General features: G+C 51.5%; 9 protein-coding genes across 9 annotated transcripts; 5 read left to right on the forward strand and 4 right to left on the reverse strand.

Moving 5' to 3' along the window:
• Nucleotides 1-835: 835 nt before the first annotated feature.
• ATNIH1004_008163 (uncharacterized protein) lies at nt 836-1,335 on the reverse strand (the record flags this gene model as incomplete). The annotated part of the gene is made up of 2 exons (XM_033572776.1): nt 836-1,197; nt 1,227-1,335. The coding sequence occupies 2 exons, from the start codon at nt 1,333-1,335 to the stop codon at nt 836-838; spliced, it is 471 nt and encodes a 156-aa protein (XP_033423328.1).
• Nucleotides 1,336-2,189: 854 nt separating this feature from the next.
• ATNIH1004_008164 (uncharacterized protein) lies at nt 2,190-3,596 on the forward strand (the record flags this gene model as incomplete). The annotated part of the gene is made up of 1 exon (XM_033572777.1): nt 2,190-3,596. One exon carries the CDS (start codon nt 2,190-2,192, stop codon nt 3,594-3,596), a length of 1,407 nt encoding a protein of 468 aa, XP_033423329.1.
• A 483-nt stretch (nt 3,597-4,079) lies between these two features.
• Nucleotides 4,080-16,032, reverse strand: ATNIH1004_008165 (putative Nonribosomal peptide synthetase; the record flags this gene model as incomplete). Its single annotated transcript, XM_033572778.1, has 3 exons — nt 4,080-9,468; nt 9,565-11,740; nt 11,796-16,032. 3 exons carry the CDS (start codon nt 16,030-16,032, stop codon nt 4,080-4,082), a joined length of 11,802 nt encoding a protein of 3,933 aa, XP_033423330.1.
• A 586-nt stretch (nt 16,033-16,618) lies between these two features.
• On the forward strand, nt 16,619-18,349 carry ATNIH1004_008166 (MDR family MFS transporter; the record flags this gene model as incomplete). Its single annotated transcript, XM_033572779.1, has 2 exons — nt 16,619-16,866; nt 16,936-18,349. 2 exons carry the CDS (start codon nt 16,619-16,621, stop codon nt 18,347-18,349), a joined length of 1,662 nt encoding a protein of 553 aa, XP_033423331.1.
• Nucleotides 18,350-18,602: 253 nt separating this feature from the next.
• On the reverse strand, nt 18,603-19,934 carry ATNIH1004_008167 (alpha/beta hydrolase family protein; the record flags this gene model as incomplete). Its single annotated transcript, XM_033572780.1, has 1 exon — nt 18,603-19,934. One exon carries the CDS (start codon nt 19,932-19,934, stop codon nt 18,603-18,605), a length of 1,332 nt encoding a protein of 443 aa, XP_033423332.1.
• Nucleotides 19,935-20,326: 392 nt separating this feature from the next.
• Nucleotides 20,327-20,880, forward strand: ATNIH1004_008168 (EthD domain-containing protein; the record flags this gene model as incomplete). The annotated part of the gene is made up of 2 exons (XM_033572781.1): nt 20,327-20,479; nt 20,551-20,880. The coding sequence occupies 2 exons, from the start codon at nt 20,327-20,329 to the stop codon at nt 20,878-20,880; spliced, it is 483 nt and encodes a 160-aa protein (XP_033423333.1).
• Nucleotides 20,881-21,217: 337 nt separating this feature from the next.
• Nucleotides 21,218-22,392, reverse strand: ATNIH1004_008169 (zinc-binding alcohol dehydrogenase family protein; the record flags this gene model as incomplete). Its single annotated transcript, XM_033572782.1, has 2 exons — nt 21,218-21,743; nt 21,833-22,392. 2 exons carry the CDS (start codon nt 22,390-22,392, stop codon nt 21,218-21,220), a joined length of 1,086 nt encoding a protein of 361 aa, XP_033423334.1.
• Nucleotides 22,393-22,774: 382 nt separating this feature from the next.
• Nucleotides 22,775-23,378, forward strand: ATNIH1004_008170 (glutathione peroxidase; the record flags this gene model as incomplete). The annotated part of the gene is made up of 2 exons (XM_033572783.1): nt 22,775-22,814; nt 22,876-23,378. 2 exons carry the CDS (start codon nt 22,775-22,777, stop codon nt 23,376-23,378), a joined length of 543 nt encoding a protein of 180 aa, XP_033423335.1.
• Nucleotides 23,379-23,624: 246 nt separating this feature from the next.
• On the forward strand, nt 23,625-24,137 carry ATNIH1004_008171 (uncharacterized protein; the record flags this gene model as incomplete). Its single annotated transcript, XM_033572784.1, has 1 exon — nt 23,625-24,137. The coding sequence occupies one exon, from the start codon at nt 23,625-23,627 to the stop codon at nt 24,135-24,137; it is 513 nt and encodes a 170-aa protein (XP_033423336.1).
• Nucleotides 24,138-26,120: the final 1,983 nt, after the last annotated feature.

Raw genomic sequence — 26,120 nt, forward strand, 5'->3', positions numbered from 1 at the left:
CTAGTCCATATTGGGACATGTCGACCAAAGTGGGCCAATATCCGTGCCTTCCAGCGCCCCCACCGCCGGGCGGTGGGGGCACCGGTTTCTATGATATTACGCATTATTCAGCATCCGCTCCGACTTTATTTCTTCGTTTTTCACCTTTTTTATCCAGCTCTCCCAGATAGATTCAGATAGTTAGAGGCCTTAGAGACCTCATTCTTCAATGCAGATCCATATTATGATTATTATCGTACTAGCTCATACGCGTATTTAGCTGACCGACAGGACATCATATGAAGTAATAAAGTGACGTAGCTGTATAAGCCGCGCCTCCAGTGTAAAGAGTTCGGGGGAAGAGCTTTGGTGGGCAGTATCTTGATATAGGGGCTGCAATTTTGGCGCACTAACTCACGCGAACTAATGACTAGGTTAGAGGAGCAATTAATGACCGACTTCGTTATTGTTTCTGTTTACACTTCGATCTTGCGTTGTTAGCGTTTCCGGGGTCGGATCGGATCAACATATATCCGCCAACATATATTCCTTTATATCCAGAAAAAGAGGGGTAATGTCGACACAGATCACAACGAATTCAGAGATTATTCTAGCCCATTTAGAATTACACCAATAAATATAATAATTACCTGTATCATTTGGCAAAGAGTTCTGCTGGTAAACACCCGGGTACCTGACAGAAAAGTAAAATCCCTTTAGCTCAGATTCATTCTCTCTCTCGTAACACTGCGGAAATCAAAAAGAGCTCAATTAGCTCTAGAACCGATCATTTTACCAATCATATCCTCTTACGTGTTTGGAAGCTGCCGAATAGCTGACATGATGCTTGGCCCTGCTACAGTATCTCGTATTTGTTCATCAAAGAGTGGTTGAATTCCTCATGAGATATGTCTCCTTTTTGTCCATTACGAAAGCCAAGGGCTCGGTAGGGAGCAGGATCCAAGGGCTGCTGTACAGAGTAAAGAGATCTCGAGTTGTCAGCTGCACCATCATGATGCTTGCTAGAATTGGTGCCGGCTTGATGTACCATATTCCTGTATCGGTTGATGGCACGGTCCCAGGCCTTATCTCTACTGAAGTCGCGACGATCAACTCTCTTCGTTTTGGGGACGTCCCGAGCGTAACAGAATCCCGGTTCTGCCTCTTCCTCTGATATATCTATCTGGGAGTCCCGGACATTAGGGTTGGCGGGATTCACTGGCTTTGTCTGTAGTTCCTTGACGTACGGGTTGCCAGAGCGATCTCCGCAATGTAGTTCCGATCTACAGACTGGAGTGCGTCTCCTTCCGCATCGCTGTCGTCATCATCAGAGATGACAATTATAACGCCGACCATAAAATTATGCGTATTCGCAAGTATCGATCCTTCATTGAATTAGGTCTCTGATTCAACTAAACTACCAAAACATCTCGCGTTTACAAAGGCGAGATAAACAAACGGTAAACTAACTCTTATAGGAAATATACGCGATCTGATGATGTTGTATCATCAACCACTTGACCGAGAAAGGGGAATAATCAATATTACCATAATTGTCGACATATAAGTAATCAGTTTCCGACACGACTACCATGAAACCACACCCTTTGTTTATCTGATTTTGGAACAATATATTAGGAGAGAACAGATATAATTCTCGAGATAAGGGCAGAACATATCTCCCGAGCCTCCTTGCCACCGTCATAGGCCAAAGAATGCACTATGAAGCGCAAAGGTTAGAAGTATTATCAATCCTATTCCGCCATGCAAGCAGGCGGGGTTGTCGTGTTCTGCGACTTCTGGCCTTTGTGGAACGGCCCCCTTAACTAATGGAGTTTGGCTTAGCCCAAAGGCCGCTACGTCAAGTGCTTACGCAGGATACGAAGGTGCTGCGTTACTTCGTGAGGTATCTGATTAGGTAGCAGCGGGATCCCTGAACATGCATGTGCGCTATTTTATTCATGTTCCAGCCCCCCGCCTTTTTTTTTCCTTTTTTCTTTTCTCCGCAAGAACATCACTAACCGGAGATCATGAGCTACCCACACACTCAAGGAAATCCTGAGACAGCTACAACCAAGCACCTCCGCCGGCATGCCTGTGACCGATGCAGGGGCCAGAAATTACGATGTGAGCGCAGCATGGGGGATCAGCATGCTTGCGATCGTTGTGCTCGGGGCCAAATGCCATGTATCACAAGCCCATCCTTACCCATGGGTCGTCCACGATCTCTCCATCCGAAAACCAAGCAGAACCGGCGGGCAATGAGAGGGAACAATGATGGCCACCACGATAACCACCAACGTCTCTATTCCTCGCGGCAGAACGGCAGTGCTAATGCCGAATCGCCGGATCTTAATATCCCCTTGATCGACCCTCTTCACAACCCGACGGCTCTGGGACTTCCTGAGATAGACTACGATGACTTCGAGATGGACATGGAAGCTTTCGATTCACACGATTTCTCCAATTTGATACTGAACCCTCAACAAGGCGGATTGAGCATTCCGGAGATGACAGTAGACTCCTCGAGCATCGAGGAGCAGAATTTGCAGCGCCTATGGAGACTCCAGTGCACACTCATGGAAAAAGTCCACTGGGTCGAAAGCCAGGTCATGGCCCAGCAGAATGCAAGCCGTAGGCCACAGACTCCAGATGTGCACCCCCTCCGATTTGGTCTTTCGGAGGCTGCAGACGCTCAAAGTGACCATCCCATTCACCAGATGATGCGTTGCTCACAAATCTTTCTTGAAATCATCCAATCCTTTGTCACATCGTATCGGGAGTCCGTCTGCAGCATCCAGCAGCTAGAGGCTATCAACCCAAGCAATGCATCCGCAGGTGATGACGACGACGAGGAGGAGGACGACGACGATGATGAAAGTTTTCCTAATACTACAGCAGATGATTCCCAGTACCGTCCCCAGCGAACGCATTCTGTGTCGCCCCAGAGACCGCATTGGTTCGCACTTCCCACTCCTGAAGATCAGACTGGGTCGTCTGCACCGGGCAGAAGCACTGGATGGCGTCGTCGCAAGCCTGGGAAGCCCGGAAGTGGCCGTGGCTGTGGGAAGTCTACGCGCCGTAGAGAGCAGAATTCAGCACTTCCACCCGCCTGCCAAACACAGTTCCCGATCTGTCTCACAATAATGACCTGCCATGTTCTTCTCATTCGCCTGCACCGTAGCGTCCTCACTGACTTGTACGCATCTGTCCGGTCTCTCCTCGCCAGGTACACCCCGGCGGGTGATCTTACAGGTCCTCTCGCCGTCCTAGACAATTTCTCGGGCTCAGCGCCTTTCTCCAATATGCACTTGGACGGATCAACGCTGAAGCTAGACGGCGTCCTACAAATTACAACAGTATTGCAACTTAGCTGCGACTTACTAGAACGTATCGACAAAGGCGTTGAGATTTTGTTGACAGGCGCCGGACATGTTCTGTCTGCTCCGGGGAGTTATTTATCGACATTTGAGGCGCTCGTGCGACAGGAGGCGCTTAGTGGCCGCGGTTCTGCAGTCGAAGGCAATCGACTTGATGGTGGTCGAGCAGCACGACTTGCGCCTCTGCGAATGTTGGTGAAGAAAATCCGGAAGTGTCTTAATGAGACTTGCTTGTAATTATCCACTGGAAAGCTTTCCATGCCACATCCTACGGTTAATAGCATTTCTTCTCCATTCTATCTTGCCGTTTCCCTTTTATGGGCTCGAAACTAGTTGCTAAGAACTAGCCTAGTCTGGCAAAAGATGAATATAGCAGTTCCGGCCTGATGCATAAATTTGATTGCTACTGCTTTCCCTTTTTCTGTCGTTCTGAATACCTTCATTTGAAATTTCCCTGTAAATATGAGCAAGAGTACAACTGCGACAAGAGGCATATTGCTACCACCTTGATGTATGGTGACTTGTGAATCGACAACTACCGAGGTTATGAAGTTGCATAGAAGTGCTAGAAATTATTGTTACACCCTCACACTGCTGTTGTCAATATGCGCTTTTTGAGCTAAGTGGAACAGGATTAACAAGAGCAAATTGTATTATTCAAACTGGACACTCATCTGAGAGTAATTAAGGGCAATAGTACATCATAGGAAAGCATCACGCTCAGGAAGGGAGAATCTGAGGAAGAAGTATTGGCTCTTTCAAGCCTTCCAGGCTCTTCATGTATTCGCCCACCATGGAGTCAATTCCAGCCTGGGTTGCATTGTCCACCCACTCGCGAACCCCTAATTCGACAACTTCGTCGTTCAATTCTCGCTGTAGATGGTCCCTCAATCCCCATGTTGGAACGACCAACTCCCCAGAGTGATGATAAAAATGAGGACCCTTGGTCTCACTCGAACGAGTTGCCCCGGTCACTGTTTGAAGAATCCTCGTGGCCACACTATGCACATCAATGAAGTCAAAGTGTCCAGACACAAAGTCAAATACTGGAACAGCCTTGATCTCTCGAGAGAACCGCATTACATTGGGGAAAATATCCTGCGCCGGTGTATTGGGACCCGTGATTGCAGTCGGACGATGAATGTGCACATCGAGTCCGAATTCAATGCTCAGTTGCTCTAGGTATTGCTCGCTGGCCCATTTACTCGCCACGTATCCGTCCCTGCCATTTGTGGGTGGGAGAAAGGCGTTCACCGAGCTGGGTGGAAATGGGTCACTTGGACGCGCATACTGAATCACACTGGCGGTCGAGACGTAATGGAACGGGACATTGCTGGACAGTGCTTGCGCCGCGAGCCATTTCGTTGATTCCACATTCACGGTTCGAAGGACCTGGTACGACTTGAGAAAGTGAACGTCTGCACCATTGTGAATCACGACGTTGGCAGTGCTGAAGATTTTGTCGGATGCTTCTTGCGAGAGGCCACAGCGTGGAGAGGCCAGGTCCCCTTTGTGAATTGCGAGCTTGGGGGAATGGAATGACTGGAGGCGCGCGGGCGAGCGGACGCCGATACAGTGAACCATGCTCACCTTGTCGTTCTCGAGGAGCTGCTGTAGCAGGACCTGACCGAGAAACCCAGTAGCGCCGGTCAGAACAACAGTTTGATCTTCAGATGAACAAGCAATGCGGGCCAACTTTCCTGAAGATTTACTCGCCGTCACAACGGCTGGATCGACCTTAATTTCCCTGGTCCAGTTGATTGTGTCTGCAGCCCGGCCCACGCCATTGTCCGTAATCCGAGCGGTCATTTGGGCAAGTGTAGTGCTCTCGAAGAGGTGTACTAGAGGGATGAGACGTCCGAATTGCTCACGAATGGCTTGCTGAAGCTTGACAAGCAGCATGGAATTACCACCAACGTGGAAGAAATCGGAGACGGGTCCGATTTGGTATAGCCGGACCACTTCTGGCGCCAAAACTCGCTCCCAGAGTCTCTTGACTTGCTCCTCCGCCTCGGAGAGAGATGCACCCGCATTATCCACATAGCCGGAGATGTTCTGCGGTATTGGGAGGGCTTGAACAGCACCTCGGTCGACTTTCCCGTGCGAGCTGGTAGGCAACGACTCCAAACGAATGATTGCGGCCGGCCACATATACTGTGGTAGAGGAAGTCTCCCTTTCAGATCTTGAAGAAAAGCTTGTTGCTGCTCCAGGCTGAGCATTGCTTGCCATTCGCGATTCGGTACGACATGTGCAAGCAGGTATTGGGCGTCTGCTGGGCCTTTGACTGTTACGACTGCGCTTAGGAGGATTCCTTCTGAGACCTCCATGAGGGCAGATTCAATGTCTGCAAGATCCATGCGCAAACCACGAAGCTTGATCTGGGTGTCACCGCCGATACGGCCTTCAAAACAGAGGGCACCGTCGGGCCGCAAACGGCCGCGGTCCCCCGTGCGATATGCGCGCACCGGATCTGCCTGGGTGTCGTTGCCATAGGAAAGAGAAAGCTGGATGAACTTCTCCCGCGTCAGATCCTCGTTGTTTAGATAGCCTAAGGCTACGCCACTGCCAGCAATGACAATCTCGCCTGGCACCCCAATGGGCACCGGCCTCAGTTCCTGGTCCACGACAAATGCAGAGTAGTTCGGATTGACTGGACCAACGGGAACGCGTTCTCTGGACTGGGAGCGATAGTCCACTTCTGTCGAATGCGAGAAGATGCTGACTTCCGTGGGACCGTACACATTGTGCAACTGCAATCCGTCATGATTGAGCGTGCGAAGTTCCTGCTTCAGAGACTCAGGAATGACCTCCCCACCCGAGAAAAGAGTTTTCCATGACCCCCGAGCAAGTGCGGATGCATGGCGGTTGGAAGAGTTGCTATACTGCAACCAGGAAATGTACTCTGAAGGGGTCGCCATCGTGTGCGTGATATCATGCTGGACGATCATGTCAACAATTTCGGCGGGATCACCTCGCTTCGCTCGAGGTAGAACAACCACTTCGCCTCCATTGCAAATGCCCATGAACACCTGTGCAATCGACATGTCAAAGGTCAATGCGCTTTGCTGCATGACGCGCACCTGTCGGTCGAGATTGTAGGACACGGCGATGGTTTCCATCTTGACTGCCATAGACGAGTGTCGGAGAACGACGCCTTTTGGCAGGCCGGTGGAGCCACTGGTGTACAATATGACCATCGGTGATTCCGGTGTCGAAAGATTGGTCGTAGCTGAGCCACTTATCGGTGGGAGGTCGGTAATGTCGACAAGGAGACTATCCGTCAGACCGGCCGTCAGCTCAAGAATGCTAGCAGACGTCGCCGAATGGAAGACTATCGCTTCGGGCTGGCAGTCCTGAGCAATTCGCTGCAGTCGAGGCAGAGACAGTCGTGGGTCAAATGGAACATATATCGCTCCCAGCCGCAAGATAGCCAACATGGAGCAAGTACAATCCACACCGGGCTGTTGAAAGACGGCGACTTTCGCCCCTGGTCCGATTTTCTGGTTCAATAATGCAGCTGCCACTGTGTGCATGCGTGCCGACATCTGCTCGTAGGTCAATGAAGATTGATCCTCTGACAGGGCTGGTTGATGTGGATAGCGAGCTACCATCTCGTCGATCTGATCAACAATGGTGCCTTTCCATTGTGGCACATATTTGGGCCCTCGAGATAACTGCAATGCTTCCCCGACTTTCTCTCTGGGGTATAGTGGCGCTGCATCCACCTCCAACTCAGCATCTTGGCTGAACGAATCTAATAACTGCTGGAAACTGGCGGCCAGAATTTCCGTTTGCTGCTCTGAATACAGGTATTCCTGAGTGACAAGCATCACGGTAGCCTCAGACTGCGCATTCTCGATGACATCCAGGCTGACATCGTAGCCTGTGCGTCCAATCTCGTACTGGTCGCCCTCAAGCTGGCAGTCGCCAAAGGGCAAACTCTCCTGAGCTCCTTGTCGGTAGTTCACAAAGACCTGGAATATTGGAGTGTGAGAAGCAGAGCGAGCTACCTGGAGCTCGTCGAGCAGAACGTCAATCGGAAGATTTGAGTGAGAGAGTGCAGCGTGAGACTTTGCTCGAGCGTCTATCAAGTGTTCGGCAAACGTTTGTTGCCCGCCTCGACGCAATCTCACAGGGAGGAGGTTCAGGTAGATGCCAACGCCATCCATCGCACCGTCCAAATGATTTCGGTTCCCGTCTGCCATTCCTATCACCAGATCGTCTACCCTCGAAAATCGGTACAGCAGTGCTTTGAAGGTTGCGAGATAGAAGTGGAATGAAGTGGCACGATGCTTGCGCGCGACGTCTTTGATGCGGGCTCCGAGCTGGCGGGGGATCTTGAAGTCGACCCGATTGTGGGAATAGTCCTGAATTGGCTGTCGAACAGTCGTCGTTGAGATGGACAGAATGGGAAGGACGTCTGGCATGTTAGATAGTTCCCCTCGCCAGTATGTGAGGTCGGCCTGGAGAGCGCCACTTTCCACCATGTTGCGCTGCCACCTTGCGAATTGATGGTATTCCAGCGGATCCGATTGCCATGGCCGTCGAAGATAGGCAGTTTCCAGATCCCTCAGCACGACCTGGAGACTGATGCCGTCCATGTTAATATGATGATAGCCCATGAGAAGGTAATGAGACTCGGCCGATTGAGACAGAAGAATGACTCGCATACACTCTCCTGACGCCAAGTCATAGACGTGCTGGCGCAACCGCTGAAATTCTTCGCGGGCAAATTCGTATCCCTGGATTGATTTTGTCTCAAGCTTCAGGCGCGTGTGCTCAAGAATCCCCTGCCAGCCCTGGCCATGCTCGTCCTCGAAAAAGCAGGTTCTTAGGGCACTGTGTTTCCGCCCAACGGTATTGACAGCGTGCGCCAAGTTGCTGACTTGAAGACGGCCCGTAAGACGGATCAGACATGTGATGTTGAAGCTTGTTTTATCCGCGAGGTATTTCCCAAGGAACCAGAATCGACGCTGTCCGTAGGACATAAGCTCTTGATGCACTAGAGGCGGCAATTTGATCTCCGCTTCCCCGTCGCTCGTGGCACTGGAGATATCCGAGCCCTCCGCTGGGGTGGATGCACCATTGTCGGCCTCAGAAGACTCGTTATCCGAAGATGTTGGGGGGGATTGAATCTCCGCGGGAGAAGAGGTTTCCTCCCGAGGCGAACAGACAGGTGCGATCTGCCTTTGGCCGTACTCGATGAGGTCGGTAATGGCCGTGCCCCCCAGGATTTTGAGCACTGGCATGTCAACGCGAAGCTCCCTCAGCCACCATGAACGAATGTCCACTGCCACCAAGGAGTCCACCCCCAGTTCGTCCACTCCCTGTGCGAGCATTTTTTGCTTCATCCCCGCGTCCAGCTCCGGTAAGGACAAGGCGGATGCCAGTTTGTGCAAAAACGCATCCTCCAGAAGGCGCCGTACTTCAGCCTCATCTGCCGCTTCGACCACCTGGGTGGCTAGAGGTATTCCACTGGTGTGTTTACCCGCCGACGAATCCGACTCGGATGGCTGAATGCAGTGGCCAAAACGAGGATTCTCGGCCCATTGCACCGACTTCAGCTGATCTCTTCGGCAGAGCCGGATCCCAGCCATGACCTGCGGGTTTTCGTTCTGGTCCGGACGTCCTGCTAGGATAGCTTCGGCGAAGCTATGGTGAAAATCCCGTTCGGACATCCAGAGATAGCCGTATTCACGCAATTGGACTTGTAAGGCATAGCTTCGATCTCGAACCAGGATCCCGACTCCCATCATCGCTCCGATGTCGATGACCGATCCGGCCAACCCCTTCTGTTTCCTCTGTGCGGCCAGCCCGGCCATAAACATATTGGCAGCCGTGTAGTTTGATTGACCGCTGTTTCCACAGGCACCGGTCAAGGAGGAGAGCATGACGAAGAAATCCAGAGTGTTCTCTTGGAACAGTGCGTCGAGAAAGCGACTTCCATCTATTTTCGGACGCAGGACCTTCAGCATCATCTCAACGTCCATGTCGTAGATGGACGAATCCTGCAAGACCATCGCTCCGTTGACCACACCTGCGATGCGCGGACACGTTGTAGTAATATCGTCGTATAGCGCGCGGACCGACTGGCTGTCGGTGATATCACTAAAGAGCTTTCGTCAGTAAACCTAGCGGAGTCTGTGGCAGCATCTTTCCGAATGCATTCGGGGACGTATAAGAGGGGGAATGAGTTGGCCTTACTTCGCTACCAATCTGATCACAGCCCCCTCCCTATTGAGCGCCTTTATCCATCGGGCGTCTATCTTGGGGTTTCGACTTGTGAGAACTAGATGCCGCGCTCCATGGCGGACCATCCATTCGCAGAGCGACTGTCCCAGGCCACCAGTTAGTCCCACAAGAAGATACGTGCAATCCGGGCGCAATAGTGGTTGTGTCTCTGCAGGATCAATCTCGGCAGAAATCGAGGGAATATTCCAATCCACAATGGTAAAGGGGGAGGTAGTGGCCTCTCGCAAATCGTCCAGTTTCACTATTTCTGCATGCCAAGAAGCCATCAGTGGCGCGTCCTGGTGAAAATCCCTGTTCGCCATATCCAGAGCCCAAGTAGAGTCCCCATCGAATAGCGACAGCAACGGGAGTTCTTGTAGATACTTCAGATCAAACACCCTGCTGCCGTAGGCTTCCGAAAGCTGGCGTGACTGGAGTGAGTTGTTCCGAGAATTTGAGAGGTCCACAATCACAGATGGCCTTCCGGGAATCAATGCTTTGACATCACGAAGGCTGCTTCGAGGGTGAATGTAGATGCTATCCCCGTCAGTGCTGTTGTCGCCTGTGGTAACCCATACAACGGAAATCTTGCGTGTGCTGGCGAGCTTCAAAAACATCCTGCGGGTGATGTTGTCGGCGCTGAAGTAGAGCACGTTCGCCCCCGGCTGCACCTGAGACACAATAGAAAGCATGTAGACATGATTCAGGACGTATTGAATTTGTTTGGCGTCTTCGTATACTGCTGTATCACGATCATTGTTCAGGACAAGACAATTCTGCCGAGGAACAGCAATTCGACTAGCCAGCCTGGAAGCAAATGCCATGACCCGTTGGCCAGTATCACTGCAGCGCCCAATGACAAGGTACAAGTGCTCATCATCAGGAAATGCAAGTTGCTGAACGGCAGAGTAGGTCACGTTGATAAGCATGCTGTGGTCTGCCCGTGGATTTTGAGTCTGATCGAGATGGATGTTGAACGCCTTAGAGACAGCCCGCGAAAGACTCACAGGCACTTTGGCCGGGTTGACTGATATGTTGACTGAGCGCTTCGATGAGTTGTATCGGCCGTTTTGGGTAGCGTGAGGAATGACTCGTGGAATTTTCACTCGGCCGTTGGTCAATAACAGCTCGGGCTCGTTTGACCACAGCAGAGGTGTTGCAGGACCAATCGATTTTGCTTGCTTTTCCTGCCCCAGCAAACAGAGTCGAAGCAAGTGCTCGGCTATAGACCGTGCATCGGCTACCTTGTAGCCATCATTAAGATCGAGGAACTGTAGATTCACATGTGGCATCTCCAGTCTAAGCGTTCTTCCAAAACCAACAGTAGCGTTATGGTATGGCTGCTGACCACGCGCCCCTCCGAGCAGCCAGAGAAGATTTTGCGAGCAATCGAAAAGTGATTTCAGCCCCGTCCATGTCTCCGGATGCAGGTCACTGAATACCGGGTTATCCAGATCACTGAGGCAGATAACAGTGCTCATAGGCGGAAGTGGCCGTTTGTGGACGTCAGCTATAGACTCGCGCAGCGTTACGCGAGCAGTTCTCGGCGACAAGAAGACCATCAAGTCGTCGATCAGTTTGACCGTGAAGAGACTTGCACCACCGACGACGACGAGCTCAGGAATCTGCAGGTCATTCGATGTACTAAGCAAAGGCTGCCGGAGTAGAGCAACGCTCTCATCAGTTGCTTGGGTGAGAACGATGCTCAGGGGGTTTGCCGCCGAAGACTGGTAGAATGCATCAATACCTGAGAATCCGCATTGCTGGAGGAGATGATGCCATTGAGGAATACTAAGAGGCAGGCTCTGCGCGATGTCATAATAGAGGTCAAAACGTGAAGCCTCTCCAACTGTCTGCAGGAAGAGTGAGCCTCCAGGGCGAAGGAGCCTTCTTGCAGTTCGCAAGGTATCTTCGATGCTATGGTCATCAAGCACCAGGCTGCCGATCACCAAATCTGAATAGCTTGCTGGGAATTCCTGCTCTTCGACGTCTCTTGAACGGTCTAGAGCTGAAACTGTCACTCGCATTTTGCCCGCCACCGATCGCTTCATCCGTTCGATTCTGTTCTGTGGCGGGGCCACGGCGTAAGAGGAGAATCCTGGGTGGATATTGTGTAATACAGTCTCGGTGAGGGTAGTGTTATTAGCATCTATTTTTCATTAGCATTACTGCTGCAGCCAGGAAAATGTCTAGGATACACTGACTCAGTTCAAGAATATTCATTGATGGGTAGCGATGCGATAAGCGCCGGACGATCATCGCCAGTCGATAATTGGAGTCTGAGACACCGAGGCCATGCTCGAAATAGCGATCCATGAGATCAGCATCATGGAGCTTTCCTACAGCAGTGGCTCCATCACCAGAATTCCCTGTATGTACAAGCTCTAGGACTGCGTCTAGGACAGCCAGATCAACACTGTTGGGCGAGCTCATTCCGGAGGACGGCGTGCAGGAAACTGCCTGGGAGCCGTCGATACCGCTCGTGCAAGCGTTTGACCTGTCAACACCATCATTGGCAGTCCTCCCATGCAGATGATTTGCAATCCTGGAAAGACGTTCTCGTTGATCACCCCCGGACGACAGGAGTTGGCTTAACCGCTCTTCAGCTAGTCGAATGATAGCTCGCCCGAGACGATCCTCCTCAACGGTATAAGACTGAGCAAATGCCTCTGGGTCATCGAGAGTCATATCCTCCCATACTTCACTCGCGAAGAGAGCCCGATCGTCGGCTACGGTAGCTGGAGCGACAGGAATGACGGTAATCTGGTCGACTCGGATGGCGGCAGGCTCTCCTACTGCACGAGATAAAATAATGTGTCCTTGTATAGAGCTCTTGGAGCTTTCCTCGGCTTCGGTATGGAAGAACAGCTTTGCATCCGACGCTGCACACAAGACGGGGTTCACCTGCACGCGACGGATTTTGGTAGGCACATGTAGGGACCACAGTCTTCCATCTCCCGGCCAGCTGTATGCCAGGAAGACTGATTGAAATGAGGCATCTAGCATAGCTGGATGAACGAGCAAAGATTCTCGAGAGCTTTCATTTTGCTGCGGCTGATAGACAACGCCTGTGCTAAGATTGAGGTATCGTGCCAGTCGGTCAAGTGCCTTGAAGGGTCCCGTGTATTGATACCCAAGCTCGTTCAAGCCATCGTAAAACCTCTCGCGATCCACTTCGATGAGGTCTTCGAACACCTCCCGGGCAGGGGGTAATGTTGTCTCCCGGGCAGCCTCCAACGTGACGCACACGTTTCCTCTGGCAGCAATAACGAGTGATTTAGATCCTTGGCTGGCTGGCGTATGGCAGGTGAAAGTCGCAGTCATCAATTTTGCTCCGTCCTCCTGTATCTCGCGCGAAATGCCCTCCAGGGTGACGAGAACCTCAACCCCTACGATAGAGTCTTCCTCGAATGTGATCGGCCTGTCGATCACAAGGTCCTGCACCTCAATGAGTGCGATGGACTCCTCGGGTTCCAGAACCACTCTTCCCGCTTCAATTGCCATGGATATATATCCAGATGCCGGGAAGACAGTTTGTCCTTGAAGAGTGTGGCCATTCAGCCACGAAATCTCACGAGTCGTCAAAATATTTCGCCACTGGACGCGGTCACTCACGATTTCCTTGCAGACCCCCAGGAGAGGGTGTGGAGGGAATTCTCGGAAGAGGTCAGCCTGGGTTGCGCGCGACTCATGCCAGAAGGCCCGGCTATGGTCCCACGGGTACGAGGGTAGGTCTTTCACCAGCCCTGGTTGCTCAGTCGCATCGAGCAACGTATCCTGCAACGCTGAGAAATTGATTGCATCTCGGCCGCATCGGGCCCAGATAAAGCCCAGGGCGTCCGCAAAAGCCCTGGCATCGTTTGAGCCGCGCTGTAGTAGCCCTGTGTACGGAAGATCTCGTCCCAGACTCTCCTGGACGGTGGAGCTTGCTGGGCCCTTCAGGGCCGGGTGAGGGCCAACTTCGATAACCAGATCGTAAGCGTCCTCGGCCTGCTTAAGCGCCTTCGTGAGTGCTTGTGAGAAGCAGACGGGACGGCACATGTTCTCGACCCAGTATGGACCGCAAAGTCCGTCAGCGGTATGGACTAGGTCACCATCATAGACGCTCGAGTACCACCGCGAGCGAGGTTTTGAAGCGCATACTTGCAGTTGGTCTAGGGAATCCCCGTACGGACCGGCACACGGAAGCATATGGTGTGAATGGTATGCTTTGTCGACTTTGAGAGGTCGGGAAAATTTCTTTTCGTCTTGAAACACGAGATGCGCTTGGTTGATGGCGTCCCTGTCACCCGCCAAAGTGAGGCTCGATGCAGAGTTGGTTGCGGCGGTCACCAAACGGCCTGCGAATGTGGGCAGTGCACAAAGCTCTTGAGCATCGTCTATCGATGTGCCGACAGCCAGCATTCTTCCGGGCTCGCCCTTGGCCCCCCCGGCTCGTTTCGTGTGCAGTCCACGATAGTACGCGATGCAGATGGCGGCTTCGGCAGTCAGGCATTCTACTGCATAGGCGGCTGCGATTTCGCCCGAGGAATGGCCCACGACTGACGCAAACTCTATGCCTGCAAGACGCAAGCAGTCAACAAGGAGTATCTGTACCGCAGTACACAATGGTTGAGAGAGCAATGCTTCCTCTACGTTAGCTGTGGAAGACAGCATTTCCTTTTTGAGTGACCACGTAGGTCTATCGGGTTCAGGAAGCAGCCACAAGGCACGCTCTAAGCTGTCCACACGCCGCTCAAGCCAGGGTGAGGCACGGATGAGCTCTCTACCCATGGCGGGCCACTGCGCACCCTGACCGGTGAAAACTCCGAGCACCCGAGGGTTAGATCGCAGAATTGGAGGCGGATTCACAGCCGGAGACTGTTTCCCATCACGGATCTTCGCGGCACAGAGCAGAAGCTCAGCCTCTAGCTCCGATGCAGAGGCACCGAAACAGCTCGCTCGGATTGGCCAAAGACTGCGACGGGCATAAAGCGTCCACGCGAGATCGCGGAGAGAGATGTCCGGATTTTGACGCAGGTGTAAGGCAAGTCTTTCCATTGTTGTAGCCAGGGCGGATTCTGACTGCGCCGAGAAAACAAATGGCAGCATACCCGATGCGCGCTGAACTTGACCGGCTTGACCAGCTGGATAGCTTTCTAGTATTGAGTGAGCGTTCGTCCCACCGAAACCAAAGCTGTTGACACTTGCCCGACGGACCAAGGATTCCTGTTTGGGCCATGGCTGCAGTGTGGTTGGAATCTGCAATCGCGACCAGTAAGGCTCAATGTCAGGATTCAGTAGATGAAAATGCATGTTTGGTGGAATCTGAGCATGTTGGAGCGCCAGAGAGGCCTTGAGCAGTCCCGCGAGTCCAGCAGTGCCTTCTGTGTGCCCGATGATAGTCTTGATGGAGCCGACGCAGAGCCTTTCGAGCGCGTTGTCTTCCTTGATTCCATCTCCAAAGAAAGCACGGAAGATAGCCCCGGCCTCTTGGGGATCTCCCGCCTTGGTGCCCGTGCCGTGAGCCTCAAAATATTGCGGACGATCGTGCAACGGACTCAATGCCGCAGCTTCGTATGTCTTTCGAATCAGTTCTGCCTGCGCTACACTACTCGGCATGGTGATGCCCTTTGTCCGCCCATCTTGGTTGACACCTGTAGCCCTTATGATGCACTCAATACTGTCTCCGTCCTCCAGTGCTGCCGATAAAGTCTTAAGGACGACGGCCGCTACACCATCGCCACGGGCGTATCCATTCGCGTTTGCGTCCCACATCCGGGAACGACCGTCTGGCGAGAGCATCTTCAGCTTGCTTTCAGCGATATAGGGCTCCGGTCCGAGAAGCAAGTTTGAGCCCGCCGCAACGGCTACCCTCGACTCGCCTGCCCGAAGCAGCTGGACTGCCTGATGCACTGCAACCAGGCTTGACGAACAAGCCGTATCAATCGTCCACGAGGGTCCGTGCCAATCAAAAGCATATGAGACACGGTTGGCCATGATGGCCCGAGAGGTGCCGGTGGCAAAATAGGTCGGCATGGTCTCCAAGTCGCGGGTGAGGATATCATTGTAATCGGCGCACATCTGACCAACGATCACGGCAGTGTCCGACCCTCGTAAGTCTTCGATTGGCAGTCCAGCCGACTCCAAGGCTTCATAAACGACCTCTAGTAGCAGTCGCTGCTGTGGATCAATCGCCGCCGCTTCGTTGGCACTGATTTGAAAGAAGCTGGCGTCGAAAAGGCGCACGTCTTCGGTCAAGGTATACGCATGTTGCACATTGCTGCAGCCGTGATGCAGCCCATCAGGATGGTAGAAGCCGTCCGCATGATATCGTTCTCGTGGGATTTTCTGCAGTACATCCCGAGGGTTGGACACCAGCTCCCAGAGTTTCGCTGGCGAACCCACCCCCCCGGGGAACCGACATCCACTCCCAATAATAGCGATAGGTTCCGCAGGCATAGCTGTTGTAGATTTCTTTCAATTTGGGAAATGGGCCTTGGATTGACCTTCTTGGCTTTCCCGTGTACTTTGGGGTATTTGCCCCAAGTAATAAAGCACCATAGCTGAGGCATATTGCGAAGGATACGAGCTCGAGATATCGGGAACACATCTCGGATCGCGGAGCTCTCTTTGCTCCCATAGTCGTCTCTTCTCTCTTTGTCTCCGTCTCACTACCTCTTCGCATGAGATTTGCTTGTCCATCCCCGTGTGGCTAACCCTCTTCCCGGATTGTCCAACTTAGCACAGGCGACAACATCTCTAGCATTGCCTCCGATCCATACATTCTACACCCTATGGGTGCTACGTGGATTGGCCGCCGGTATTTCGGGCCGCGTTCTGCTACATCGGAGACTTTGGGGTGTTTCCGAGCTAGGGTTTCGGATTCGGCTTCGGAGAGTCGCGTATCAAAAGTCCCCGAATTGATCGATTCGATCCCAGAGGCGACTATCCCTGACTTCTTTTTTTTTCTTCCCTTTTTTTTGGCTCGAAGCGACAATCAATCTTTACTCTTCGATACCTTTGCCCTATCATCGCACTTCTCACCATGGATACCGTGAACGCAACATCACCGTCAAACCCGCTCGAGGCCGGCCTCGAGAGTCCTAAAAGCGTTTCGAAGACAGCATTCAATCATGACGTTCGCTTTTGGCTTGTCTTCATAGCTCTCTGCGTGACCTCCTTACTTGCTGCTTTGGAGGGAACCGTGACGTCGACGGCGCTGCCAACCATCGTGGCTGATCTGCACATTGGCGACAACTATCCATGGGTGTCCAATGCCTACTTTTTGACCACGTAAGTTCGATTTTGTACCTTAAATTAAGCCCTCCGAGATTGAAGGGATATTGACGCTCATTTGTGTAGAGCATGCTTCCAGCCTATCTACGGACAAGTTGCGAACGTCTTCGGTCGCCGGTATCCCATGATCTTCTCTGTCGTCCTCTTCATCCTGGGCAGCGGTCTCTGTGGCGGCGCATCAAGCGAAGCAATGCTGATTGCTGGCCGTGCCGTTCAGGGAATTGGCGGCGGAGGCATCAATATGTTGATTGACCTGATTATTTGCGATCTGGTGCCTCTGAATCAGCGAGGAGCGTACCTTGCCCTGTTGTTCGTCGTGTTCGCTATCGGCACTTCACTTGGCCCCTTCATCGGCGGAGCGATTGTGAGCAATACCACCTGGCGTTGGGTGTTCTACCTCAATCTCCCCATTGGGGGGGTTGGTCTTCTCCTCTTGATTCTCTTCCTCCAGGTGAATTATGACCGCGAGACCTCGATTCCGACAAAGTTGAAGCGGCTGGACTATCTGGGCAACTTGCTTTTGGTCGCAGCTATTGTAGCAATTCTGATTGCCCTCAGCTGGGGAGGTACTCGCTACCCGTGGTCCTCTGGCCATGTGCTGGCCCCGTTGATTGTCGGCCTGCTGGGCATCCCGGCATTTGTGCTGTTCCAAGCCTCGCCGCTCGTTAAGGACCCGACGACCCCCTTGCACCTCTTTGGCAATCGCACGTCTAGCATTGCATTTTTCCAGACATTCATGCACGGACTCCTCAGCTTTTGGATTCTGTATATGCTTCCTGTGTATTTCCAGGCGGTCTTACAATCCTCGCCCGAGCGATCAGGCGTCCAGTTACTGCCCACCGTCGTCTCCATGATTCCAGTCGCCGGTGTCTCAGGCGCCGTTCTGTCAAAGACAGGAAACTACAAGATCCTGCACATTGTAGGATTTGCATTGCTTACTATCGGAATTGGCTGTTTTACAATCCTGGCGCCGGACTCATCCACCGCTGCCTGGACACTGACGCAGATGGTTGCGGCCTTTGGCGCTGGCATCATCATGCCCGTACTCCTTCCTGCCGTGCAAGCCGGGCTCGAGGAGAAAGACACGGCAACCTCTACGGCACTCTGGGCGTTTGTTCGCAGCTTCGGCATTATCTGGGGTCTGTCGGTCCCCGCTGCCATCTTCAATAATCAGTTCGATCGATACGCCTCTTCTATCAGTGACCCTGCCGTTCGGAGCATGCTGAGCGGGGGAAATGCCTACTCGTATGCGTCGAGCACCATGATCAACGCGCTGAGCCCGAAAGTGCGGCAAGAGACAATCGAAGTATATTCGCGCAGTCTACGGGTGGTATGGCAGGTCTCGATTGGATTCTCGGGGCTGTCATTCTTGCTCTGCTTTTGGGAGAAGAGCATCAAGCTACGGTCCCAGCTGGATACTGAATATGGACTGACGGGAGTCGAGCAAGATCGCCCTGCGGAAAAGCATCCTGCCGCGTGATACTTGCTTCTTCTGTATGAACGATCAATGTATCTAATATATTGTGTTCGGGCACTAGCAAGTCGGGGGCTTTGAGCTCTTTCCTGGCTCGACGCAGCCCGTGGAGCTTTGCAGACATTCTACCGATTGTCCCCTGTCGTGCGAGATTTCTGTAAACAGTGTGGCCTCAAATTTCTTGGTAGAAATAAAAACTGGGTTCAGATATCTAATGCTCGTGCAATTCACTTATAACCTCCAGTAACATCTATCACATCTATGGCCTGTTTCGACAAGCTGCGTTCCCCCCTTCCACCCCACGGCATTGCTGCACATCCAACTGCTCTCCCAGAAATTGAAACATTCTTTGCTGTAGAAGACGCCAAGCACCCACCTTCCCCTGCAGTCCCCCATCTCCAGGTTCTCGTGCAACCCAAACCTGCCGTTTGGAGTCGGGCAGATGATCAAGAGCTTGATTCACACGCATGGTACTGATTTCAGGGGTCGTGTAGATAGTGTGAGCTGCTCCACTCACAAGCACCGGACACTTGGTCTGACACAGGTACGGCACCCTACCTTCTCCGACATCAAGTGTATACCTACGCATCTCCCGCATAGCCGCCGCGGCAGACGGCTGGCCAAAAATCCACATCACATGTGTCAATTCCCACTTCAGCTGGTAGTTGAATCTCGAAAGGGTCGCCCAGGTGGCATTAAACATCCCGTCCGTAATCCAGCCAGCCAACCACGCCCGGATAAACCAGGGCGGCATGCGCGACGTAGCCAGATCAAACATATCATAGAATGGGTCGATGGAGACACACGCCTTGACGCGCGGGTCCACAGCCCCGCGGAGGGCGTAGTAGGCCCCCATGGAGACACCGGCCAGAGCAATGCGCGACGTATCAAGGAGCCACTGGGGATTCTGCCCTGCGATCTTGCAGATGTAATCTAGGACCGGAGTCGTCACATTCTCCCAGTCTGGGCGCATGGGGAGCTTCTCCTCTCGAAGACTGTGGCCCTGTCCGGGTCCATCAAACAGAACAACGGCGTAGTTTCGCTTACAGCCACTGGCGCCGAACAGCGTATACAGCTCTTCTGACGTTGAGTCGGCGCCGTTACAACAAATGATGACGGGGAACGGGGCATTTGCGCGATCACTGCTGGGAGGGACGTCCGGAATAAATAAGTACCCTGGCAAGTGAATGTCGCCGCGATACGGGATCCGAAGCAAGTGAGCCTGATGCTCGAAAAAGGGAAGTGCTTGACGGAACGTAGCCACACTCCGAGCGAAGAACTGCTTCACCCGCGGATCGGGCGTATCTGGTCGGTCATTGAACATGTATTGGCTTGCTCGGAAGTAGTTCGAAGCTCGCAGAAACGCCTCCCGTGCAGCGATTTTGTCACCATGTGCCAGTGCATCGATGGCTAGAGCCTCGGCCTTTTCAGCCTGGGTCAACCAGGCCTGGTGCCATGTCTCGGGGTCATCGCTGACTATGCTGGTGGCCGCGTCCAGGCATTCGGCGAGCTCCGCTCCTCCGAAAGCAATAGTGCCCAGAACACGGGTAAATTCGAAGTTGAAAAAGGTTGATGGGAAAAATTGAAACATGGCGTTATTTCGCTTTTCCCTTGTAGAGAGGATTCTTTCAGTATATTGCCAGTGTGCCCAGAAATGTTTCTGCGGCTATCTTCATGCTCTCTCTTTTATCAATGCTATATCGGGGACTTTAACTGTCCTAGCCGATACGTGTCCGGTATAAGTCGTCATCATTTGTATCTCGCCAAGTTTTGGAACCCGAGACTTACGACAGTGTGTATTGTTCGGAGCCTTTTTTTTCACCTCCGTGTATATTGGTCTATCGGGCGACGTCGTCCACGCAAGTACATCTGTCTACACACATATATATATACGTAGATGGATATATCCTCTCAGTCGCAACTAGGTCACTTCCCTCCCTTACCAACAAGTTTCTACTCCAATTTGCTGCCCAGGCTCCTAAAATGCGCGATATCCAGAAAGTCTTGCGTCTCGCGGGCTCCTATTACAAGCTCGACCATGTGTCTGAGGAAGAGTTCCATAATTTCATCTCCAGAGACCATGCTGTGAAAGCCGCCCAAATCCATGAAAGACATGGCATTCTGCATTACCAATTGGTCCGTATACCTTTCCCCTTTGGTGGGTTTTGACGCCGGCGCACCCTAACCCCGACACCCATCCACCACAGGCTCTCGGAACCAGCCACACTCGCGAGCTCGCCAAAGGCTTGCAGCTACCCTGGAAAATTGACGACCACGACGTGACGATTGAGTTTTACTTCACCGATGTGTCGGCCTTGCTGGCCGTCTCGGCCGACGAGGACTTCAAAGCCCTCCATGTAGATACCGAGAAGTTCATCCGTCTGGATGCGACTACCATCTCAGTGACGTGGATTGAGGTGTACATGAAGGACGGAAAGATTGTGAACATCGACTCGAATGGGAAATCACTACAGCCTTCGTTCGCCGAGAGATCTGTGATTGCACTGCCTGACAAGCCAGCAGACAAGTACTATTAGTCTATATTGCGTCTTTGTTCAGTGCTTGAATAGTATAAGGTCCTGAAAATACTTAGTCTATATATGTCACTTAAAGGTTTCGTATCCTGATTTGTTACATTTGTTGGTCTACCGATGTAGTAATTCAAACGGTTATAGGGGGTCAGTGAATTAATTCATAATCCCCCTCCCATAGCACCTGGATATAAATATGTACCAATGCTGCCTACCTAGGCACTTTGTGTATAGAAAGTAAACTTATAGCGAAATGCACAAACATAGAAAGAAAGAAGCAAAATAGGGGTTTTCGGAGCCTCTAACACTGGAAGTAATGCGGATATCAACCGAATCTCATTCGCTACTCCACAAGGTACACCAATTTGTGCCCTGACACTTGCTTCTTCTTCAAAAGAGCCAGTCCATCAGGAATAGCCTCCAAGCCTCCTGGCATCATGCGTACTGGATGAGCCCTGAGTTGTCCATTCTGCAGCAATTGCTCTACTTCCTCAAACATCTTCCTGCCTAACTCTCGGTGCTCCGGCGCGGCATCTCGTCCATACCCCTTGTCGAGCGCAATCGGCTTTCCAAAGATACTCAGAGCCAGAACCCACTCCATTGAGACTGCTTTGCGTGTGCGTAGATCGTCGGAGAATGCCTCTAGCCCGCAATATTTACCCCCAGCGCGGCCTATACATTTGAGACAAAGTTCCAATGTTGCCGGCTCTGTGATGCAGTCAAGCACATAGCGCAGGGTGTTCTTGGTGTACTCCCGTATGTCAGTGGCACAGGTATCTGAGCGGTAGTCGAAAACGGCTTCGGCGCCATATGAACGGACGAGGTCCGCGTTTCGGGGAGAACAGGTTGCTATGGCCCGATAGCCCGCTCTGTAATCAAAATGAGTCGTCACTTCGGAGCTTTTCATCACAAAGAAGAGGACCGAACCGAGCGAGAAAAATATCAAGGTTCCACGTACAGCCTGAGTAATTGAAGTGCCATCGTTCCGGTGGCAGTGCTGCCTCCATACACAAGCACAAACTCTTCCGAATCGCTTGATCCTTTCCCGGACAGTCCGAGAGAATCTCTCAGTGCAAGAGCCATCGTAGACGGCCCTGCGCCTCCAATCGCGGCTGCATCCTGAAAGGAGAGGCTGTCGGGGATCTTCGCCAGGATATGCGCCGTGGCACCGACATACTCGGCAAACGCTCCGATCGTTGGTTCGAGGGGATTTGCACCGTGCACACCACCACACACTCGATCACCAAGTGCCAGGGGCTTGGTGACAGCAGATCCTATTGCGACGACAGTACCTGCAAAGTCGCAGCCGGAGATGGCTCCTGGGGTAGGGAAATTAGCGGCCATCTTGTGGTCCGTCGGATTCAGGGCTACGGCGGCCGTTTTCACGAGCACCATGTCTGGTGCAACAGAAGGGATAGGAGCATCCTGGACATAGCCCAAATGGCCATCAGGGAGGCATGCAATTGCATTCTGTCGGGTATGAATGTTGGATATTTCCGCTCGCTGCTTGCAGGTCATGGTGCGATGTTTCAGCAGTGCCGAAGGACGACTTCTGTGTTGTTGAGGCGGGGCGCGTCTTGCTAAACAATATTTTTGTACGGCCAGATTTGACATCTAACATAGCAAGTTATGTACTGATTAGATCAGATAGAAATAACAGGGATAGGTAGAATTGGCTTACTGGGGATGAGAGCCTATCCGCTTCGGCGTCGAACTTGCCAAATGTCCCCGGTAGGGCTCCGAGTTACGATGTCCCCGAAGCCGGTATAGTCTAACTGCAAGAGAGAAAAGGCACGTCTGTGAGGAGACCTTTGCCTTACACGAGTTTATTCTGCATACTATTTCAGTGAAGCCGTGTATCTACCAAAAGTTGAGAAGCACTATTCTGGCAATATCCATCATGTCTCCTCAGACGTTTTACGATTTCAACCCGAATGACAGTGGGTTCCCCTCAAGATGAATGTTCGATACCGCTTATACTAACGCATCTTCAATTTGCAGGAAACGAAAAGCCCTTCCCCCTTGCTTCGCTAAGGGGAAAGGTAGTCTTGATAGTCAACACCGCATCACGATGCAGCTTCACTCCACAGCTAGACGAGCTCGAACAGCTCTATCAGAGAATCGAGGCACAATACCCTAAGAGATTCCAGATTCTCGCATTCCCCTGCAATCAATTCGGAAACCAGGACCCTGGCTCCAACGAAGAGATTCAGACATTCTGCCGAGTGAACTACGGCGTCACGTTTCCCGTACTTGCGAAAGTTGATGTGAATGGCCCAAACGCCGCTCCATTATGGACGTGGATGAAGGAAAAACAGCCAGGTATATTTGGTCTGACGCGCATCAAATGGAACTTTGAGAAATTTCTCATCTCAGCCGAAGGCCAAATCGTTGGTCGTTGGTGGAGTATGGTCAAGCCTGGGTCCTTGGAGGAGATAATTGTAAACGAGATTGTAAATGAGGGTACTGGAACTGCCCGACAAGGAGAATACGCAAGTGTCTAGCTTCATTCGGCACATTAGCTTCTAGTCAACCTCCGATTCATTTTGTCTTGAACTGATTCCAGTAGATTTCTCCGAATCTTGGAGATCGGAGACTTATTTGTCAGGATTCGGAATAATACGTCTTCTACGTAGCCAAGTCCGAGAGCGCTTCTGAAGGACGTTCAAAATGCGGATATAACGCGGTCACCGCACCATTATATTTCCGCTGCTCTAGCAAACGACGTGTAAATCCTCAAATCCATCCAAATGGCCTCACGAATCATTTTTGATCCTCTCGTCGCTCTCCGTCTATCTCCCCTGATCAGCTCCACGTGCAGCCTCTGGTTCGCCTGGGACCAACATCTCTTCCTCCGCGTCTTTGTCAACCCCACGAATCGGTCTTTTAGTGACCAGTACCTTCCCACCTACTTTCGAACCTTTTTCCGCGGCGGCCTCACCTGGGTGCTCGTTCTGCTCGGCGTAACCCTCGCAACTGCGAGTTTGAATATCGCCACTGATAGAGCCTCACTCCGTGCACGTCAGTCTCTGCAGTGGTACGCTGCTGGCGCTGCCTTTTCTGCCGGCCATGCTGCGTTTGCCCCCATCGTCGCGCCCAAAGTGCGCGCCATCTCGGAAGATCACTCGAAAGGGAAATCGACAAGGGACTTGGAAGGATGGCTACGCCTAAACCTGGCCCGGATGTTTACCGTCGATGCTGCTGCTTGGGTATGCTTTGCCGTGGGTGCGATTCGGACCCTCAGCGAGGGAGAATGTCAATAAAATAGTCCGATTACGATGCTCTGGCCTGGAATTCCTTTCCGACAGTTTGAGTCTGGCGTACATATTCTTCATGATATATGCTTTGGTAACACACAGATTTTCAAGAACTAAATTATGGGATCCATATAAGGAGCTATTCCAACAAAGGCTGGCCATTTTTCTATGTAGTAAATAATCAGGTTGATTTTATATTATTGCAGCGTATAATTTAATTCTGGAAGTAAAGCTAGAAAACTGGCTTTATAAGTTTATTATAGAATAAAGATCTCGCACACGACTGTAGTTGTTGCCGGGCTTGGAATAGTTTAATACTGTTTAGCTAGGGGAGTGCTTGATTTACAGAATACAATATATATTTACAAAAAAACAAAGTTGGATTTAAAGTAAATAGTTAACCAAGTAATTGTACTAGTTTCTTGACTCTATCCTAAAGTAAATATTTGCACCTAACTAGTTACTAAGATATAAAATACAGTATCTTATTTCACGCAGTACAAGAAAACTGTGTTCGTGGATTTGTCCATCGCTTCTGCCAAAAGGTTTAGCTTGCTACCCCTTTGAACGGCCATATATTGTATAAGCTTTCTATAGTAATAAAGGTTAAGAGTATAGCCATGCTTAATCTTCCCCCATTTTTCTGCTGGGCCGCCAATTCCGATAATATTTAGTAGTTTAAGTACCTTTAATCCATTGCCTTGGTAGAAGTGGTACTGTAATTCAAGCCTATTTTTCTAAGAAAACAGCCTTTTTAGCGGAATATATGCCACCTCATGTCCGGTAATAACCTTGTATATGTTAACAGTGATTCCAGAGGGGAAGAAAAGCTTATACTTTTTTTTGTTATATTTAAAACCATCCTAAAGAGAATCGAAAAATTCTTTTTCTTTGTATCTAAGATCACCGGAATGGTCGCTTGCAAGGAGGGTAATATAAAGGCGGTTAACATTGATCGGACTAGGAAATCCCTCAAGTCGTACCAAACATCCTCTGGAAGGTCCCCGAAGAGCTTATAAAGAAAATCCATGGCTTAAGAGAAAGAAGCAAGACAGTCTAGTTATACAGGGAGAGTCGAAAACAGACTCCCCTATAGACACACACTTTGTTTCTCGGCCCGTACCCGAAACCATATTAATCCGTATTAGGTTACACAGGCATAACCCCTGCTTGGCAGTATCACGTCTAATCATGTATTGGATTTCAGGTCATTGTAAAATACTGTAAATATCTACATGAATGTTCTAGGCAGGGTTCTCGAAGAGATGTTGGGGGGTAAATCTGGCTATCTGGCTTGATCCACCCCGGCCTTCCCCCTTTTCTTCCTTTTATCCGCAGTCTTTGTCTTCACCCACCTCTTGCACGACGAAGGCCGTGCCGCTACTGTAGAGGACTAACGCTGCTAGGCTAATATGGTGGTTCCTGCTCTCTACCGCCGCTTCCACTCGTTCCTGGCGTCCGCCTCCAGCTGGTACCGCCTAAGTAAGCTAATGTAAATCTCCAGGCCTCCGATGGGGTGCAAATATAAGCGACGGCCAGTATTATGATGACTATATCTCCCAGCCCCACGAGCTTGAACCATGGGAACAGGGTTCACAATATGCTCCAACTCCAGGATACTTCCGCAGCCGTTACACTACGCGATCCCACTGTAGCCCGTCCCGTCTATCCTCCTCGACGATGAGCCCAATCCCGCAAGCCGACATGGACCAAATACTGTACCACTGCTCCAGGAGTCTGAGTGGGAGAAGGACGAGATCTACGACAAGGACCCACCAAGCTGTATCCATTAACCCATAGAATGGCGGGTCGCCGTCAACAATAAGGCTGTAGTGAAGGACGCGGAAGAAGACCTGGTCTTGGACCCAAGCGCCTACTGGGAATTGTTCTTGGAAAAAAAGCTACAGACTGCCCTTCGAGAGAAATTTCTCTCGCAACAAGAGGGTCAGGGTTGATGACTATTCCAAGAATGGGTGTTGACTTGTTGAC

Source organism: Aspergillus tanneri, assembly GCF_003426965.1.
Source record: "Aspergillus tanneri strain NIH1004 chromosome Unknown AapTan_6_pilon_pilon_pilon, whole genome shotgun sequence".
Lineage (NCBI taxonomy): Eukaryota > Fungi > Ascomycota > Eurotiomycetes > Eurotiales > Aspergillaceae > Aspergillus > Aspergillus tanneri.